The sequence below is a fragment of the Lynx rufus genome, unplaced genomic scaffold (genome assembly GCF_022079265.1).
Source record: "Lynx rufus isolate CCGP_SWC_20201006 ecotype Redwood Valley unplaced genomic scaffold, mLynRuf1.p SCAF_2, whole genome shotgun sequence".
Classification (NCBI taxonomy): domain Eukaryota; kingdom Metazoa; phylum Chordata; class Mammalia; order Carnivora; family Felidae; genus Lynx; species Lynx rufus.
This window is the reverse complement of record NW_025814834.1, coordinates 208,059,522-208,077,565: the sequence shown is the minus strand read 5'-3', so window position 1 is coordinate 208,077,565 and position 18,044 is coordinate 208,059,522. Positions and strand designations below refer to the sequence as shown.

The following is an 18,044-nucleotide window of genomic DNA, read 5'->3' as shown; positions in this document are numbered from 1 at the left end:
CTCCACATTCACATAGCTTTTATTACAGTATCTTGCTATAACTGTTCTATTGTATTATATGTTATTATTGCTAATCTGTTACTGTGCCTATTTTATTAATGAAACTTTGTCATATGTTTGTATGTATGTATGGGGAAAAACATAGTATATACAGGTTCAGGTAGTATCTGTGTTTTCAGGCATTTGCTGGGGGCTCTTAGAATGTGTTCCCTGCAGAGACGGGGAGACTCCTGTACTAAATGCCACCCATGAGGTTTGATGAGTCTTTGGATGATCTCTGATCAAGCTGGCAGAGCATTCATGTAACTCACAAGGGCTCCTTCCCTTCCGCCTTTAGCTGTAATATAGAAGGAGTATTCATTTGCATTCAAAGGGTGATAATGGTCTAGCATAGGTCTCTGCTGACAGAAGACCACCTGTGGTCTTCTAGGTAGACCTGTAGATTCTAGGTGTGGGCTGGAAGGCCACCGACCTGTGGAAGACCAGAATTTTCCAAGAAGGGCAAGTATTTGCATTTCCACGTGTTTCCTGAAGACGAGCCTCCCTCTTCCGGTTTCCGAAGTTGCCAATGGCAGGCTTTGCCTGGCTCCCACGACCTTCCTGCCACAGAGGAATGATTCAACCAACATCGCTAAGTTGGCAGGCCTGGGGCTTTCCGTTCCTATTAATGTTGATAGCTCTCCCTCCCATTCCTACCTGAGTATGGCCATTTGACAGGGTAGAAAACTGAGGTGCAGCAGTGCAATAACTCAGCTGTGGTGAGACCAGGATGGAAACCCGGGGCTATGAGGCTCTAAACTGTGATCCGCTTTAGCGCAGAGAAAGTTAAATAGAAAATTGGACAACAGTGACGTGTGACAATAGGGGTGGTTGAAAGACCGTATCAGCGATGAATGTGGGACACATCAGAGAGTTAATAACAAAATAAATGCATGTGTTACGTAGAGTTTTGTGCAGTTTATGGAAAGGTATATGTGTGGTGGTTAAAAGCCTATGGTCCTGGGATACCTGGCTGGCCCAGTTGGTAGAGCACGTGACTCTCAATCGAGGGGTCATGAGTTCAAGCCCCACAGTAGGGCATGGGGCCTACTTAAAAAAAAGACAGGTACCTTGGTTAAGTGTCCAACTCTTGACCTCAGCTCAGGTCTTGTTCTCAGGGTCATGAGTTCAAGCCCCGCGTTGGGCTCCATGCTGAGCATGAAGCTGAAAGAAAGAAAGAAAGAAAGAAAGAAAGAAAGAAAGAAGAAAGAGTATATAGTCTGGAGTGAAATGACCTGGCTTAGGGGTGCCTGGGTGGCTCAGTCGGTTGAGCGTCTGACTTTGGCTCAGGTCATGCTCTCACAGTTCGTGAGTTTGAGCCCCGAGTTGGGCTCTGGGCTGACGGCTCAGAGCCTGGAGCCTGCTTCGGATTCTGTGTCTCCCTCTCTCTCTGCTCCTCCCCTGCTCATGCTCTGTCTCTCTCTCTCCTTCAAAAATAAATTTAAAAAAATTTAAAAAAAGAAATGACCTGGCTTCAAATCCTGGTTCTGTCACTTTGTGACTTTGGGCAAATTACTTAACTCTCTCTTTGCCTCAGACAGTACATATTTCATTGGGTTGTTGTAATGACTAAGTAAGATAGCATTTGTAAAGCAATTAGAATAGTGCCTGGCACATGGTAATACCATAGAAGTTTGTAATTACTGTCATTACTATTGCATTTAGTCTTTACTGTTATTATGTATGCTATTTTAAAGACAGCAAAAAGGAACTTGGGAGGTGAAGCAACTAATCCAAGGTCATGGAGTCCGTCAGTGATAGACCAGGCCAGAACCTAGGTCTCTGCCCTCCCGTCCAAGGGGTTTCCACTCCTAGCACTGTCCTGCCCCTCCACCTTACTAAACACAGCAGAGGGGTCATCTAAGGGCTCAGCATGTCTGTGCAAGAAAAGGCGGGTCCAGGCACAATTTACGCTCTTTCTTCCTGAGAACAAAGGAGGGATCTGTGCAAAAGAATTTCAGGAACTTCAGAGAAGCATGCGAAACATTCCAAGACAATTCAGTCCAGTTCCATCCGAACATGTGAGTCTATTTTCCCAATCTCCCTCTCTTCCACTCCGTCCTAGACCCAGCATCACATCACCGTCACCCGTCTTTGGACGTCTACAGGAGCCTCCTACGAGGCATCTGCCCTCTGACCATTCTCACCAAAGCTGAAGACACATTTCTAGACATAGGCCTGATCAGCTTTGTTCCCAAGATGGCTCCCCACAGCTCTAAGGACTTGGGCTGATCTCCTATGGAGCGGGGTGGAGCTGGGCTTTCTTCCCACTTCCTGCTCAAGCCGCATACTCCCATCAGATGGCACTTCTTCAGTTCAGCACTGCATTTGTCATGCAGTATTGTAATTGTGCTGTGTTCTTACCTATATGTCCCACTGGAATCTGGGCTGAGGGCAATTGCCCCGTCTGGTTTCGGGGTTATGCTGGGCACCTAGCACAGGGTCTGCGATGAGAGTTACTGATCCAAGATAAATACAGGTGCTGGTTCACACTGGGCTTGCACATGCTGCTTTTGGCCATGGCCCAAGAAGAACCTGTAGGTAGAGAAGACAATTATTAAGGGCAGAAGCATTAGGAACATTCTGAGGGATGGCAAGATTGGTTTAGGGGGCCAAGAGGAGGAGAAGGCAGTACCATGACTATGGGAAGGGAGAGAGATGGAGCTTAGATGAGGGAGGAGAGGGGGTTAAGATAAGTAGACAAGGAGACCATTAGACTGAGGTGGCTGTAACGCCTTATAACCACAGAAGTGAACCCAAACCCAAACCGAAGCCAGAGTCAATGAGCTGGATTCTCAGAAGATGCAACTTAAGAACGAAGCACAAACAGGTTTTCCCAAATAAGTCAACCGCTTATGCTACAACCAAGCAAATAATTTCCTTGCTTAGCTTCCTGTCTTCTCTATAAAATCCTCTCCTCTAGGTCCTGTTGGAGGAGCGCCCCCAACCACCTTTGGATTGGCACTGCTTGATTCCGATGCCAATGATGTATGCTCAAATAAACCCTCAAAATGTTGGTATACCTCAGTTTGCCTTTTTACAAAGGGATTACTGCAGGGGACAGGAGGTTACAGAGGGATTAGGTTCCAGAGTAGGTGGGTGTGAATGACAGCGACCAACGATCCTGGTTCGCCCAGGACTGTCCGTCCTAGCTTTAAAACTGAAAGCCTCGCATCCCAGGGAACCCAAGGCAAACCTAGGGACGGGGAGGGGTGGGGGAGGTCACCCTCGAGTGGAATCAACATTACCCTAGTTGCCAGAAGTTTTGGACAAGGGCAACTTCTCCCTTGAGTTATGAGGATGGTAGAGAGGTAGAGAAGGGAAGGATCAAATAAAGTGTATGGGCTTTGGAACAGGGCAAAGCTCCGCTTCCTTGATGTGTGATCGTGTTGAAATTACTTACCCTCTCAGGCCCAGTTTCCCGTAGTATGGGGATACTTAAATAAGACTGAGCCACGTGAATGCGCCTACTCCAACTGTGGGCTCATACGTAGCGTTAAATTTTTAAATTCCTTTCTCTCCTCACTTTTGCCGCTGCCCTCATCTCCCACTTTTCAACCCTCCCTTTGTCTCCCTTAACCTTTCCTTGCTTTGTTCTCCGGAGCCAGCCGCTCCTCAGTCAGCACCACCCACCACCAGAGGGAAGAGCGGAGCCAATAACGATGGGTGCCCCTCTAGCTCTCCGAGGCGAGCTCTCTATGGCGCCGCGCGCGGGGTGGGGTGGGGGGGCGGAGTTACGTCACGTGACCCGGGTGCCCGGCGCCCGCGCAGGCGCGGTGGCCGCGTCGCCGTCGCCGGGCTCCGTCGCCGCGTCGTTTCGCTGCCTTGACACCTGAGACAGCCGCCCGGCGGTCCTGCGGCTTTCCGTCTTGCCGCTGCGGGCCGCGAACCGCGGCCATGTCCCGAAAGCAGGCGGCGAAGGGCCGACCGGGCAGCGGCAGCCGGAAAGCCGAGGCCGAGCGCAAGCGGGACGAGCGGGCGGCGCGCCGGGCCCTGGCCAAAGAGCGGCGGAACCGGCCGGAGTCCGGCGGCGGCGGCGGCTGCGAGGAGGAGTTCGTCAGCTTCGCCAACCAGCTGCAGGCCCTGGGGCTGAAGCTGCGGGAGGTGCCGGGGGACGGGTGAGGCGGGCCCGGGAGCGCGGGAGGCGGCGCCGGGGGACGCGCCGGGCATGGCGACCGTCGCCCGCTCTCGTCCAGTCATTCATTCAGGCGGCGCCGGGCGCCACCGCTTCCCAGTGCGGGGGGTCCGGTGGCGGGCGAGGCGGCGAGGCCCCTCCCGTCGGGACGCTCGAGTAATCCCCAGTTGCTCTAATGGTGGCAGAGGCCACGAGGAGACTGTGAAGTGGTCCTGAGAGACAGCACTGGAGCAGGTGTCCTTTAGGTCGGTGCCCGGGAAGGCCTCTGAGAGGTGACATTTAAGCTGAGACCTGGAGGAATGAGATGGAGCCCGTCCCTCGAGGAGCAGGACAGCACGTAGGGCCGTCAGAAAGATGCTGAGACACGGAGAAAGAGGCGAAGCCCCACGTGGTGTAACGCTTTGCCCCTTTCGATTCTTACTGTTCGGTGTTGCCCTCCTTTTACACTCGGGAAATTAGGTCTGTGAGGGCCTGCTGTTTACTGAGCAGAAGGTGACTTCTCTAATTCTTACTTCCACGGGCCTCACTTTCTCCTCTGATGCTTACCCCAGCTTGCTTGGGGGCTTAGACCGGAATCTAGGGCCAGCTTTTTTAGGGAACACAGGCTAAATAAGTGGGGTGGGAGGGAGAAAATGGGGAAAGGGAAGGGGCTGTGGATCCAGGAGCATGGATGGCAGAAGGAAAAAGGTAGGGGAGGGGGGAGGAGAACAGCTAGCATCCTCATTGCAGGGGTAGGTGAGAGGGAGTCTGGTTACCGGGATGTGTCACTCTGGAAGAGACAGTATTAATAACAGCCTAGCTGTTCTTGTCCTTCCCATCATTTGAGGGCTCAGGGCAGAGGGAGGAATAAGATGAAATTAAAGGCTGTGTAGAAGTGCCTGACTTGTTAAGCATGGGAACGAGGGAAGAGAGTGTTTTTTTTGGATTTCACATTACATGTGGCTCATTAATCAAGACGGTGAATTGACCCTAATTTATGTATCCCACCTTTCCTACATATGCTCAATGCTTAGACACTTGGCTTTAGACCTTGGTTGCGTTTTACTCACCACCATCTAGCATAGTGCCAGGTACATAGAGGGCACTCAGTGCGGTTCTGTCGTATGAATGAATGATAAAAATATCACGGAGGCCCACTAGACCCTCAGCTGGGCCTCTCACAAGGACATGTCCCCCCTCCCTCCCTCCCTCCCTTCCTTCCTTCCACCCTCCGTCCGCCTGTCCCTTCCTAACTTCCAGAGCAGGGGAGAGGGGCAGAGGGAGGGAGGGAGGCAGGGAGGGAGGGAAGGAGAGAGGGAGGGAGAGAGAAAGAATCTTAAGCAGGTTTCACATTCAGCATGGAGCCGGACGGAGGGCTCGATCCCATGACTCTAGGATCATGACCTGAGCTGAAAAATCAAGAGTCGGATGCTCACTGACTGAGCCAGCCAAGTGCCCCTCAAAGGAACATTTTCTCAGTGGAGTCACTACAATTAAAGTCTTGCTTTGCTGTGTCTTGTTTTTAGCCTAGTACCTTGATTTCACCAAATACAGTTTATTAACTCTTCTGGGCCTTACTTATCCTAATCCAACTCACAAGCACAAGACGCTGCTGTATAAACCAGATGCCAGGAGACTACTTTACACTGGGATTGGGGTGGGACTGTTCCTTGCATGGAACTGCATTGTTGGCGTCTGTTATAGTGGACATATTCTTAGCGTCAGGGTGTCCAGGGCACCGAAGTACTCAACACAAGGTTGCTTATGAGTAGAAATTGCAGCACAGCGAATTGTAAAATCTCGAGGGAGCTTTCATAATGCCATGGGAAACTTTGGGGGTATTACCTCTACTCTGCCCCGCCCCCACGAGAACGTACTTCTTTAGTTAATTCAGCAGATGTTGGTTGAACAAGGTGCTGGGAATCCCTTGCTGACTAAAATACTGAAGGAGTTCACAGCCTGGTAAGAGATAAACGTATTAGTGGGCTCAAACATTTTGGTCTAGGGATCCCTTTACCCTCTTCAAAATTACCCAGAACTCCAAAGAGCTTTGTTTATGGGTCATAACTGTCAACATTTACTGTATTTGAAAGTAAAATGAAAATTAGAAACAAGAATACACAAACACACATTCCCTTAACTGTCAGAGTGATAACCTCATGTATCAGGGAGCCTCTGGAAATCTTCACTGTACAGTTGTGAGAGAATGAGAAGAAAAAGATAAGTCACACCCTAGTTTTGAACTCAAGAATACCTTGAAGGGGTCTCAGAGATACGCGCACCCCCCCCCCCAACTGGGCCACACTTTGAGAATGGATAATATAAATCAAGTCCAGTTTGGTATATTTTTAAATTTTTTTTTTAACGTTTACTTATTATCAAGAGACAGAACGTGAACAGGGGAGGGGCAGAGAGAGAAGGAGACACAGAATCTGAAGCCGGTTCCAGGCTCTGAGCTGTCAGCACAGAGCCCCACGCGGGGCTTGAACCCACAAACCGGGAGATCATGACCTGAGCCGAAGTCAGACGCTTAACTGACCAAGCCCCCCAAGCGCCCCAGTTTGATCTATTTTTAACAGTGACTGATTATAGTACCATTGAGCAGGAAGTGGCCAGCACTCCCTGAAGGGATCAGGAAGGCTTTTTCATTCATTCAGCAAATGTTTATTGCAACTTACACTGTGCTAGATGCCTCTCGGAGGAGGTCCTACTCAGACTGGGTCATGAAGGACCAGTAGGAATGTGCCAGGAGAACACTTCAGGCTGGAGAGTAATGTATGTACAGGTACAGGAGCACGTTATTTTTGAGACATATCAAGTTGTTTAGGATGACAGAGTATCAGGTTACAAGGTAGAACAGTGGCAGCAACTGCAGAGGCCGGCTTGCCGGGAGTGTTCGTGTCGCTCCCTTCCGAGGCCCCTGTTCTTGAGACAATGTGAGATAAGATGATAATGATAATTTCCTCTGTGAGTTCCAGGAAGCTCCCCGCTTTCTGTTCACAAATTCTTCCCATGGGTACCATGAGACGGACTGTGGTCGGCCCTCTGGTATTGTGATGCTTTTGGAGATGGTGACGACAGCCTTTATCACCGTGCAATGGGTGGCGTTTCCTGTGTGTGGGATGGGTTAGTAGCCATCAATAGAGTCTGTGTTCATATTCATTGGATACTCTTGGTGAAACAGAATAAAGTTATGGTAATATTAAAAAGTCAACAGCCTCCACTCTTCCATTCTAGTCCGATTCCAATATTGAGTAGCCTGACATAGCATCTCGCTATGGAGGCATAATCGTTGTAGGCAGTATGGTACTTACAGCATCCTCGAACCTCTGAGTGCTTGGGGACAAATTAGCCGGTGTCCTTTAATGTAGCCTTTACGTGAGTTGAGTCAATTTAGCAGAGTAATCACAGAGCTATTTATAGGGTTTTGTAATGCATCATGGGCCACCTTCATATTTGTCATGTTGTATGGACCCACATAAATTACTTTGTTTCAAAACAAGAAAGAAATATTTTAACCTTGGTGTTGTCCTTAAAAACATGATTGGCTCTAGTGTGAAAAGAATCTCTAATTGGATTAGGCAGTACAATAGCATCTCTCTGAACTGTATCCACTTGCATCTACTAAATGTTGCCCTAAATTACATTACTAATTAGTAGTGTTCTAAAATTAAAACATGAAAGAATCACTAATTTTAGCCATTTATCTCTGTCCTAAACAAGTTATTTTATTTTTTTTACTTACAAATTTTTTTTTAATGTTTATTTATTTTTGAGAGAGAGAGAGAGAGACAGACAGAGGGTGAGCGGGGGAGGGGCAGAGAGAGAGGGAGACACAGAATCCGAAGCAGGCTCCAGGCTCCGAGCTGTCAGCACAGAGCCCGACGCGGGGCTCGAACTCACGTGCTGTGAGATCATGACCTGAGCCGAAGTTGGACACTTCACCAACTGAGCCACTCAGGCGCCCCACAAGTTATTTTATTTTTCTAATTTTTATTTTGTTTTTATAATCCTAGGATTTTAGTGATGGAAGGATCTTCACACATCATCTTGTGTAATTATCCATTGGTACCTGCATCCCCTGCACAGCAGCTCTGTGTCTAGCTCAGTGCTTTTCAGCTGTGGTGGCACGATAGAATCACTTTGGGAACTTTGGAAAAAATACAGTGTCTGAGCTCTCCTAGACCAGCTATTAAAGAATTTCAGGCACTGGGGCCTGGTTATTGGTAACCTTTAACATGTCCATAGGTGATTCTGATGTGCAGCCATAATTGCAAACCACTGATTTGGAGTCTAGATTCTAGGCTAGTGTTTCTCAAACTTTAGAATGCAACAGAATCATTTGGGGGAGCTAAATTGGTAGATTGCCCCAGAATGTCTGACTCAGTAGGCCTGGGGTGAGGCCTGAGAATTTTCATTGCAAATAAGTTTTTAAGTAGTCAGAGATAACACTTTTGAGAATCAGTGATCTAGACCGGTACTTGTCCGATAGAAATAAAACAAGCCACTATGTAATTAAAAAATTTTCCATTAGCCGTGTTAAAAAAAGTAAAAAGAAATAGGTGAAACTAATTTTAATATATATATTTAAGCCACTATTTATTCAAATATTATAATCCATCAACGTGTAATCACTATAAATATTTTATTTTATTTTATTTATTTTTTTTTTAATTTTTTTTTCAACGTTTATTTATTTTTGGGACAGAGAGAGACAGAGCATGAACGGGGGAGGGGCAGAGAGAGAGGGAAACACAGAATCGGAAACAGGCTCCAGGCTCTGAGCCATCAGCCCAGAGCCTGACGCGGGGCTGGAACTCACGGACCGTGAGATCGTGACCTGGCTGAAGTTGGACGCTTAACCGACTGCGCCACCCAGGCGCCCCACACTATAAATATTTTAAATGAGATATTTTATGTCTTTAAAATACTGTTAAAAAATCCAATGTCTTAACAACACATCTCAGTTTCGATTAACCACATTTCAAGTACTCAGTGGTTACACGTGGCTGTTGGCTATGTTTTGTACAGCGCATAAATGTAGGCAATTCCTGAGGATTGCCAACAGATAAAAATTTACAAGATCTTTGGTTTATAGTCTGTTTCCATAGAGCTAAAACAAAGTTTCTTCTCATTTGCCCCAATCTGTGTCTTTGGAACTCCCATGTTTTAGTTTTAGTTTTATTGTACAGACACAGCATCCCTTTCATCATGACACATAGTTGGAGGTGGCTCTCATGTCCCCCTGAGCCTTCTTTAGGCTAAACATCACTAGTTGTTTATGCTTTTCATATTTTGAATGAAGTTTAAAGCCACTTCTCATCCGAACACGTCTCTCTTAAAATGTGGTAACGACAAATCATGTGTAGTACTCTGGAAGTAGTCTGACCTCAAAGAAGACTACAAAACCTGCCCCTCCACCCCACTCTGCCCTTTCTGAACATTTACTACTCTTATTGCAGCCTAGAAGGCCATTGTAGTTCTTTCGATGGCCAGAGACACAGAAACAATATTGTCTCATACTCAACTACTGAGCTCAACTACTGAACCCAGAACTCTTCATGCTACTGAATGTAATTGCTTATTTTTGGGAACTCAAATGCAAGGCTTTCCATGTATCCTGATAGTGCAGTGCTTCTCAAGCAGAGATGGTTTCGATGCCCCCCGGGGACATTTGGCAATGTCTGGAGACAGTTCTGGTTGTCACAAGTGACAGAGAGGGAGGCGGTGGTGGTGCTACTGGGATCGAGTGGGTAGAGGCGAAGGATGCTCCTAAACACCCTACAGCATACAGGACGACCCCCCACAACACAGAAGGGTCCCAAAGGTCAGTAGTGTGGGGTGGAGAAGCCTGCTGGAGGGTAACGGGGGAGGGTGTGGGTTCAGGAAGCAGTGGGGATCTTCTCGAGGGCCTTCGGGTTCTGGTCGCACTGTTCTTATGCCTATCATGAGTGCCCTTGCTGGGCCCCCGAGGGTACCTGCTACATTCACGATATAGCGTTTGCTCACTTTTCCCATGTCATCAGAAAAGGAAGTGATTTGTCTACCTTGATTTTTCCTTTTGACTATTTATTTGTAGTCAATTCAAGTGAATATAGGAAAAAAATACAGAAATACGTTTAACAGGTACTGCTAATTCCACTATCTAGGGATAACCACAGCTAACATTTTGGTGCCTGGATTTGAATCCTGGGTCTGCCATCTACTGGTTTTGTGACCATGGATAAGTTACCCTAGAGGGATAGTGTATCAGTACCCATCCCATAGAGTTGTGAAGACCAACCACATCTAATGCACTTGCTGTTTAGAACAGTCCCTGGCACATCGTAAGAGCACTTTAAAAGATGGTTTCAGGTGTTCTTCTTTGTATACATTCGTGTGTATTTCTGTGTCTGCCTATATAGTGTGTAGGTGAACTTGGTCAAGCTCACGCAGTGTGCCTAAGCCTATTTTTTTGGCTTATGTGGAGAACACTTGCCCGTATTACTGAAAGTTCTTAGAAAGCCTGTTACTTTCTGTAGAATACCATGAACTTAATGTAAAATAACTAAATACGTAATTTGGTGCTGAATCACAAGAATAGACTGACTAGAGGTGGCAGGTAGTAATGGTTTAAAGAAGTTTGAGAAACACTTAAAATTGAGAACGTTTCATCCATTACCTTACTTTATTTTCCTGTGGGTGAAAATATCTTGGCAACAGACACTTCAGGGTAGTGTATAGAAATGGCTGTATTCCAGTCTGTTCTAGATCTTGCCCCAAATCGACGCATAGTTTCTTGGTTTCCAGTTTATGGAATCTGCATTCTTTACATTCTCTTCTTCCCCTTTGCAAATATATATATATACACACGTGTGTATATGTGTATATATATGTGTGTATATACATATGTGTACATATGTGTATATGTGTATATACATATATATATGTGTATATATGTGTATGTATACGTATGTATATATATACGTGTGTATATATATACACACACACATATACACACGTATGTATATATATATATACACACATATATACGTGTGTATATATACACACGTGTGATACATATATATACACACACATGTACGTGTGTATATATATATATATACACGTATACATATATATACATATATACATATACGTGTATGTATATATGTATATACGTATATTTGTATGTATACGTATATATGTATAAACATCTTATACGTTTGAAGAAATTCCTGCCTTCTCTATAGCTTTCCGTTGAAAATTCACTTTTCTGAATTGAAAACAAAAAAACCTCTTTCTCCTACACATTTAGGTCTGAAGTTCTAAAGTGATGAGTTTCTATTTTGTGATTAGACTATCCTAGATTTTCATTTGGAAGAGTAAACAGTTCGGTGTGAGACTGGGCAACAGTTTGGCTTCTGAATGGCTTATTTCCTTAGTTTTAAGGATACTCGATTGTGGTTGTCTCACTTCAGTTTCTGTGTATCTGGGCTCTGTGTTTGTGATACAGTTTGTAACTTTAGAAGCCTTTGAGGGGTTTCCAAGTAAAGATAGCTCTTAAAGTTTATTACCAGCATCTTAATTAAAAAAAATTTTTTTTAATGTTTTTATTTATTTTTGAGACAGAGAGAGACAGAGCATGAGCAGGGGAGGGGCAGAGAGAGAGGGAGACATGGAATCGGAAGCAGGCTGCAGGCTCCGAGCTGTCAGCACAGAGCCCGACGCGGGGCTCGAACTCACGGACTGTGAGATCATGACCTGAGCTGAATTTGGGCATTTAACTGAGGGAGCCACCCAGGCGCCCCCCAGCATCTTAATTTTAGAAGCAAACAGTGTGTTTTAAAGTTTCCATTTGGTGGGAATAGCGTTGTGGCTCCCTGGATGGCAGGAGAGGAGCCAGGGAGGGGAGTATCGTTGCATAGCACAGCTGTGTGTTGTCCTCATTTTCTCCACTGTGTTTGTAGCACTCAGGATGTAGAGTTCAATTGCTTATCCTGGGAACTTGACAGATTGCTATCTTTTGGGTACTCTTTGTTAGATGAATGATTAGTTAGCCTGCAGCTTGTTTCAGAAAAGAAGCACTAGATACAATTTCTTATTTTGGAAGGGGCTCTAGGAATCCCAGTCCTTGGGTGTGGAATGGCCTGTAATGTCTGGACCCTGCCTTGAGGCGGGTAGCGTATCACCACCTCCAGGTGTTGAAGCAGCTGAGGCCCCGGGAGTCGAATGTCTCCTGAGTCAGCCAGCTGGTAAGTGGGGAATGAGGTCCGAGTTTGTTGCTTCTCAAGAAGGTAATGTGGTTGAGTGCCTGCCCTAGTGCTCTCCACACAGCCTTTGGGAAGAATCCTGCACTGTCAAGAGTTGAGGCTTTATCTCTGTGTGAAGGATTTCCGTGGATGGCCTAGCCATCTGAGTGTCAGATGAACTTAGTTCATTTTTAAAAGGTCTTGACCGACATTTTTGTTTTGATAGCAATTGCCTGTTCAGAGCACTTGGCGATCAATTGGAGGGACACTCCCGAAATCATCTCAGGCACCGACAAGAGACCGTGGACTACATGATAAAGCAGCGGGAAGATTTTGAACCCTTTGTAGAAGATGACATTCCTTTTGAGAAACATGGTAGGTTCACCGTGGGACACTGGATCCTCCAGGAGTAATGCATTGGGTAGTTAAATCCATCAGCGTTCCCCGCCCTCCCAGCCAGGGGTTTGATGACAAAATATGGCATTCGTTTATGCAACAAGTATTTATTTGTTTGCTCTGTAATAGGCAGCATGCTAGGCAGTTGGGAACTAGTAGGTTTAGGCATATGTACCTTTAATAAAAATGATGATGTTAATTAACCTGAAAAGTTGTTTATGACTTCTTATTCATTGGGGGGTAAAAGCAGACTATAAAATATATGTAGACTGATCTTAGTTTTAAAAGGTATACACGCTAGGAAACACACTAGGAAAAGTGGACAGATACTAACATTTTATGGTTGTTGGTGCTTGGATTCACTTATTTTCCACTCACTTTCAACAGCTTCTATAAAGGAAAGGTAATAAGAATACCTAACTTACAGGGTTTTTGTAAAGCTTAAATTAGATAATACAGTTAAAATAAGTTCTTAATAAATGTCAGCCATCTGGGGACAGTGGGACTAGGACTATTTTAAATGATCTTCTGCATGTTTTTCTGATTTTTTAAAAATGACCGTGTATTGCTTTTATAGTCAGAAAAAGCAACATTCATTTTAATTTCTCATCAAAAACCCAGACACAACCACTCTTCTTTGAGGCAAGTGAGTTAGTGATTTAAATTAGTTTCTTAATATGCTCAAATCTAGTAGGAAAGTACATATGAGCTTTTAAACTTTAAGGCTCTACTAAACTAGGTGTTGATATATTTAGTGTTTTACAACTAACATTTTCATCACACGGTCAGAGTCTTATCTGTCCCGTATGAGGAGACAGAATCGTTCTGTGTTTTAGGGAGCTAAGTCTGGAAACCATGTCAAGAATGGATGGAGAGAGACTGAGAAGGAGGATGAGTTGGAAGGCTCTCCGCATTGGCCCAATGAAAGCATAAGAGGGTCTCCACCAAGGCAGCTACTGGGGATAATGAGTAGGGTCCAGACCGAGACCCAGTTTGGCAGTGTGGCTGACAGGTCTCATCGGAGGTGGGGAGGAGGGGAGAAGGAAGAGACCAAGGTGATTCTGAAGTTTCTGCTTGGGGAATGGCTAAGTAGCTGGAGGCTTAGCCAGATAGAAGACAGCAGGAGGAAGACCTTTGGGAGGGAAACTATCCATGACCCCAAAGCCTTTCTCATTCCTCACTAGCGAAGGGCTCATTCACTAGGTACCAGCAACAAAAGGACACAGCAGCAGACTCCCCCTCCCCTCCTGCCCCCGCCCTTACCCCCATGAGTAGTTCGTACTCATGAGTAGTTTGACCGAGTTCTGACAGTTCTTCTCCCTGGCTCACCTTTGGGCCTAGCAGGTACCAGTTTACCAGACGGTCACCTGTTTGCAAGTGTCGGTTTGTGGGGCAAGGTTTGTAGTTGAGCGTTATATAAAATGACTTGTGTCATTAGTCCGATTAAAATAATCATTTTGGATGAAGAGAGTTTTTAGTTGGTGACTCGAAATTCCACTCTGAATACCTTCAGCAAAGGTCACGTGGTAGTTTGGGGGGTGTGGCAGGACAAGGAACTCAAACCCATCAGTTGCCAGTGTGACAGTGACTGCAGATGTCCAACGGGAAGGTGTGTTTTTGAAATGCCACTGTGTTTGCCTGATGGTTGGTCGGTGCTCTGGAAGGATCTGACATCACAGGAGTTGAGAGGTGGCTCTGATTGCCACAGCAGAGAATGGAAACCGAGAAGTCTGCACTTGGCATTTACATGGCGGTTGGAGACTATACTTACTGTTACATGTTTTTAATGCCTGTCTACCTTTTTATACTGTGAGATTCTTGAGGGACAGGGACTGTGTCTGCCCCCCACTTGGTAGGCACTCAGAAGATCTTTGTTAAGTGAATAAGTGAATGGTTCACTTAACTCTTTAGGGCTTGGTTACCCTTGGCTGTGGCTGTATTTTTTAGGACTATTCCTTTCCTTCAGACTCTGGCTTCTCCAACTGTACAGAGACCTCCTCTCCCTCTCTCTTCATGCCCCGTCATCCATTACTACCTCAGTGTTTTTTCTTTCACTACTTCAACCTCGTAAAGTCAAGCCTCTGTGGCCATTTACCTAGATTTCTTCAATACTTTTTGGACTGGTTTCACTGCCTCTTGACCCTTTGAGTTTGTTTTCCGCATTGCAGCCAGAGTGGTGATCTGAATGTACTTATTTATTTATTTATTTATTTATTTATTTATATGAAATTTGTTGTCAAATTGGTTTCCATACAACACCCAGTGCTCCTCCCAGCAGGTGCCCTCCTCAGTACCCATCACCCACCCTCCCCTCCCTCCCACCCCCCATCAACCCTCAGTTTGTTCTCAGTTTTTAAGAGTCCCTTATGGTTTGCCTCCCTCCCTCTCTAACTTTTTTTTTTCCCTTCCCCTCCCCCATGGTCTTCTGTCAAGTTTCTCAGGATCCACATAAGAATGAAAACATATGGTATCTGCTTTTCTCTGCATGACTTATTTCACTTAGCATAACACTCTCCAGTTCCATCCACGTTGCGACAAATGGCCAGATTTCATTCTTTCTCATTGCCAAGTAGTATTCCATTGTGTATATAAACCGCAATTTCTTTATCCATTCGTCAGTCGATGGACATTTAGGCTCTTTCCAGAATTTGGCTGTTGTTGAAAGTGCTGCTATAAACACTGGGGTCCAAGTGCCCCTATGCATCAGCCCTCCTGTATCCCTGGGGTAAATTACCAGCAGTGCTATTGCTGGGTCATAGGGTAGATCTATTTACATCTTTCCCCTAGCTTAAACCTGGGGGCAGCTCCCCACTGACCGAAGGATGAAGTCCAGACTCTTCAGCTCTTGTGTTTCTCTACCCTCGTCCTTTGCTGTCGCCACTGTGTCTTCTGCTTCCCCCACCCCTCTGTCCCCCTGCCACTCAGCAGTGTGAGTTCCTGCCATACCGTAAAGCATGCAAGCTCATTCTCTGTCTCCGTCTCCGTCTCTCTCGGCTCTGCTTGGAACATGATCCCTTCCTCTTCTGTCTCCTGCTTGCCGTTTGGAAATCAGCGCGGTCGTGTCGGCTGAGAAGCTTATCTGATACCCTTACCTCCCCCTCCCACTACCAGATGGGCTTGAAGTCCCCATCTGGAGTTAGCCAAGCGGCAGGGTTTGAGGGCACGGTCTTCCACAAGATACCAACTGAAAATCTGGGGTTTCCAAAAACCACCCTGAGGTTCGATGGTTTGTTAGAAAGACTCAGAGAACTCAGTGAAGATGATTGTACTCACAGTTATAGTTTATTACGGGGAAAGGATACAGATCAAAATTAGCCAAGGGGTAGAGTCTGGGAAGGTTAGACAGTCACAGAATATTTATTGTCAACCAGGGAACTCACACAAATTTCCGTGGTTGGAGTATTGGGGCTTCATTATGTAGATATTATTGATTGGTTGCCCTAGAACCCAGCTTCCAGTCCCTCCGGTCTTCCTAATACCACACGGCCAGAGAGGCCCATCATGTGTCACCTCATGAGCGCAAACTGTCAAGTGTGGCTAAGGGACCCATCCTCCTTGCGCTTGGGACATTTCAAGGGCTTAGAGGTTTATTACCCAGTTGCCAGGGACAAAGGCCAGATCTCTCTGGTGAGGCCAAATTCTTTACCACACATCCCTTTCCGGCGGCGCTTACGCAGTAGTGCCTGTCTGCTTATTTGACTCCCCACTGGCTGTAGACTCCTTGAGCTCAGACCGTGACAGGCTGCGTCATGGGGTGGCCACGAGCCAGGTCTTGGAGTCAGACTGCCTGGGATGAAATCTCAGCTCTGCCATGTCCTGGCTCTGTGACCTTGCGCACAGTTACAAACTTCTCTGAGCCTTGGTTTCCTTATCTGTAAGATGATGGATAATCTCTTTCAGAGAGTTTTGAGTAATAATCCAGAGGCGAGTGGAGGAGACGTGCTTACTACGTAATAAGCACTCATCAACGCAGATTTAAGATTACTCTGGTTCTCGTTGCATTTCCGGTGTCTTTCAGAGCTAGGGATGTAGGAGGCATTCCGTAAGCATTTAATGGAGGAAGAAAGGAATCCGTTCTTTATGAATGACTGGTTCTCTCCTGAGTAGCACTCGATGTACTCCTGTCCGACCGGCTGAGGTCCTAGATTCTGGCAAAGCTGATGGACTTCTCAAATGTATACTTTGTCTTTTACCATTTGGAACTGAATAAATAGCGAAGCATGTTTGCGTTTGGATCTTTCCGTTATAAAGGCTTCATTTTTCTTTCTTCTGTTTCTTTGCAGTGGCCAGTTTGGCAAAGCCTGGCACATTTGCTGGCAATGATGCGATTGTGGCCTTTGCAAGAAATCATCAGTTGAATGTGGTGATTCATCAGCTTAATGCCCCTTTGTGGCAGGTGGGTCGCCTACTGAGGGATTTATCTTAAGCTCTTATTTATAAATTCGCTTTGGGGGTGTCCTGCGATGGTGCAGCAGGGTGACTTGGACCTCAGGCTTAACCAAGATGGGAAGCTCCCGGTGGCTTGGACTTAAACCCCAGGCCATGTACAAATGGAGTCCGAAGTATAATTCAGGGACCTTTAAAATATCATTCAGCAAGGTGATGGGGATGATGCACATGTTGTGATGAGCACCAGCTGTCGCACGTAAGCGTCGGATCGCTAAGTTGTACGCGTGAAACTAATATTACGCTGTATGTTAACCAACTGGAATTTGAATTAAAACTAAAAGAAATAACCATACATGTGTGTGTGTGTGTGAGAGAGAGAGAGGGATATACATATATATAATTCAGCGGTCAGTTAACTGGGTAGTTTGAGGGTAGAGAGCCTAATGTGGAAATACTTTAGATGACTTTGTTAAAAATATTAAAGGGGAGGTCGAGAGGATTAGTGCAGACACGTTCTGGTTTGGAGTATGCCTATTCCACGTATATGTTTTGTTTTTTAGGTGGAGGGAAACACAAACCAGATGTACTCAATAAGCCTTGCTAACAGGGTTCTGAACAACAGAATTTATTTCATGGCTTAGGACGTCAACCTCTGTTTCCGTGCTCTGCTCAGGCATGCGTAACGGTTTTAATAGGTTTTCGACGGCAGATAAGATTTTATGACAAATGTTCAAGATGGCCTCCCCACCCCTGTTGTGAAGTACCTGTCCATTCAACTGTTTTCACTTTTCTTTACCTTTGGTATCCTAAATTAACCTCACCTCTGCCAAACGGTCCATCGGACCACGCATTCAAGTATGGAAGGTCACAGGGCCGGG

The 18,044-nt window shown here is 45.9% G+C and overlaps 1 protein-coding gene across 1 annotated transcript in view; it reads left to right on the top strand.

Moving 5' to 3' along the window:
* The first annotated feature begins 3,870 nt into the window (after nt 1-3,870).
* Nucleotides 3,871-18,044, top strand: part of OTUD3 (OTU deubiquitinase 3) — a 29,988-nt gene continuing 15,814 nt past the window's right edge. Inside the window, exons 1-3 of the mRNA XM_047084605.1 lie at nt 3,871-4,157; nt 12,608-12,756; nt 17,061-17,173. Of these exons, the coding sequence (XP_046940561.1) occupies nt 3,937-4,157; nt 12,608-12,756; nt 17,061-17,173 (483 nt within the window). The 5' untranslated portion in view covers nt 3,871-3,936. The remainder of the gene's footprint in view (nt 4,158-12,607; nt 12,757-17,060; nt 17,174-18,044) is intronic.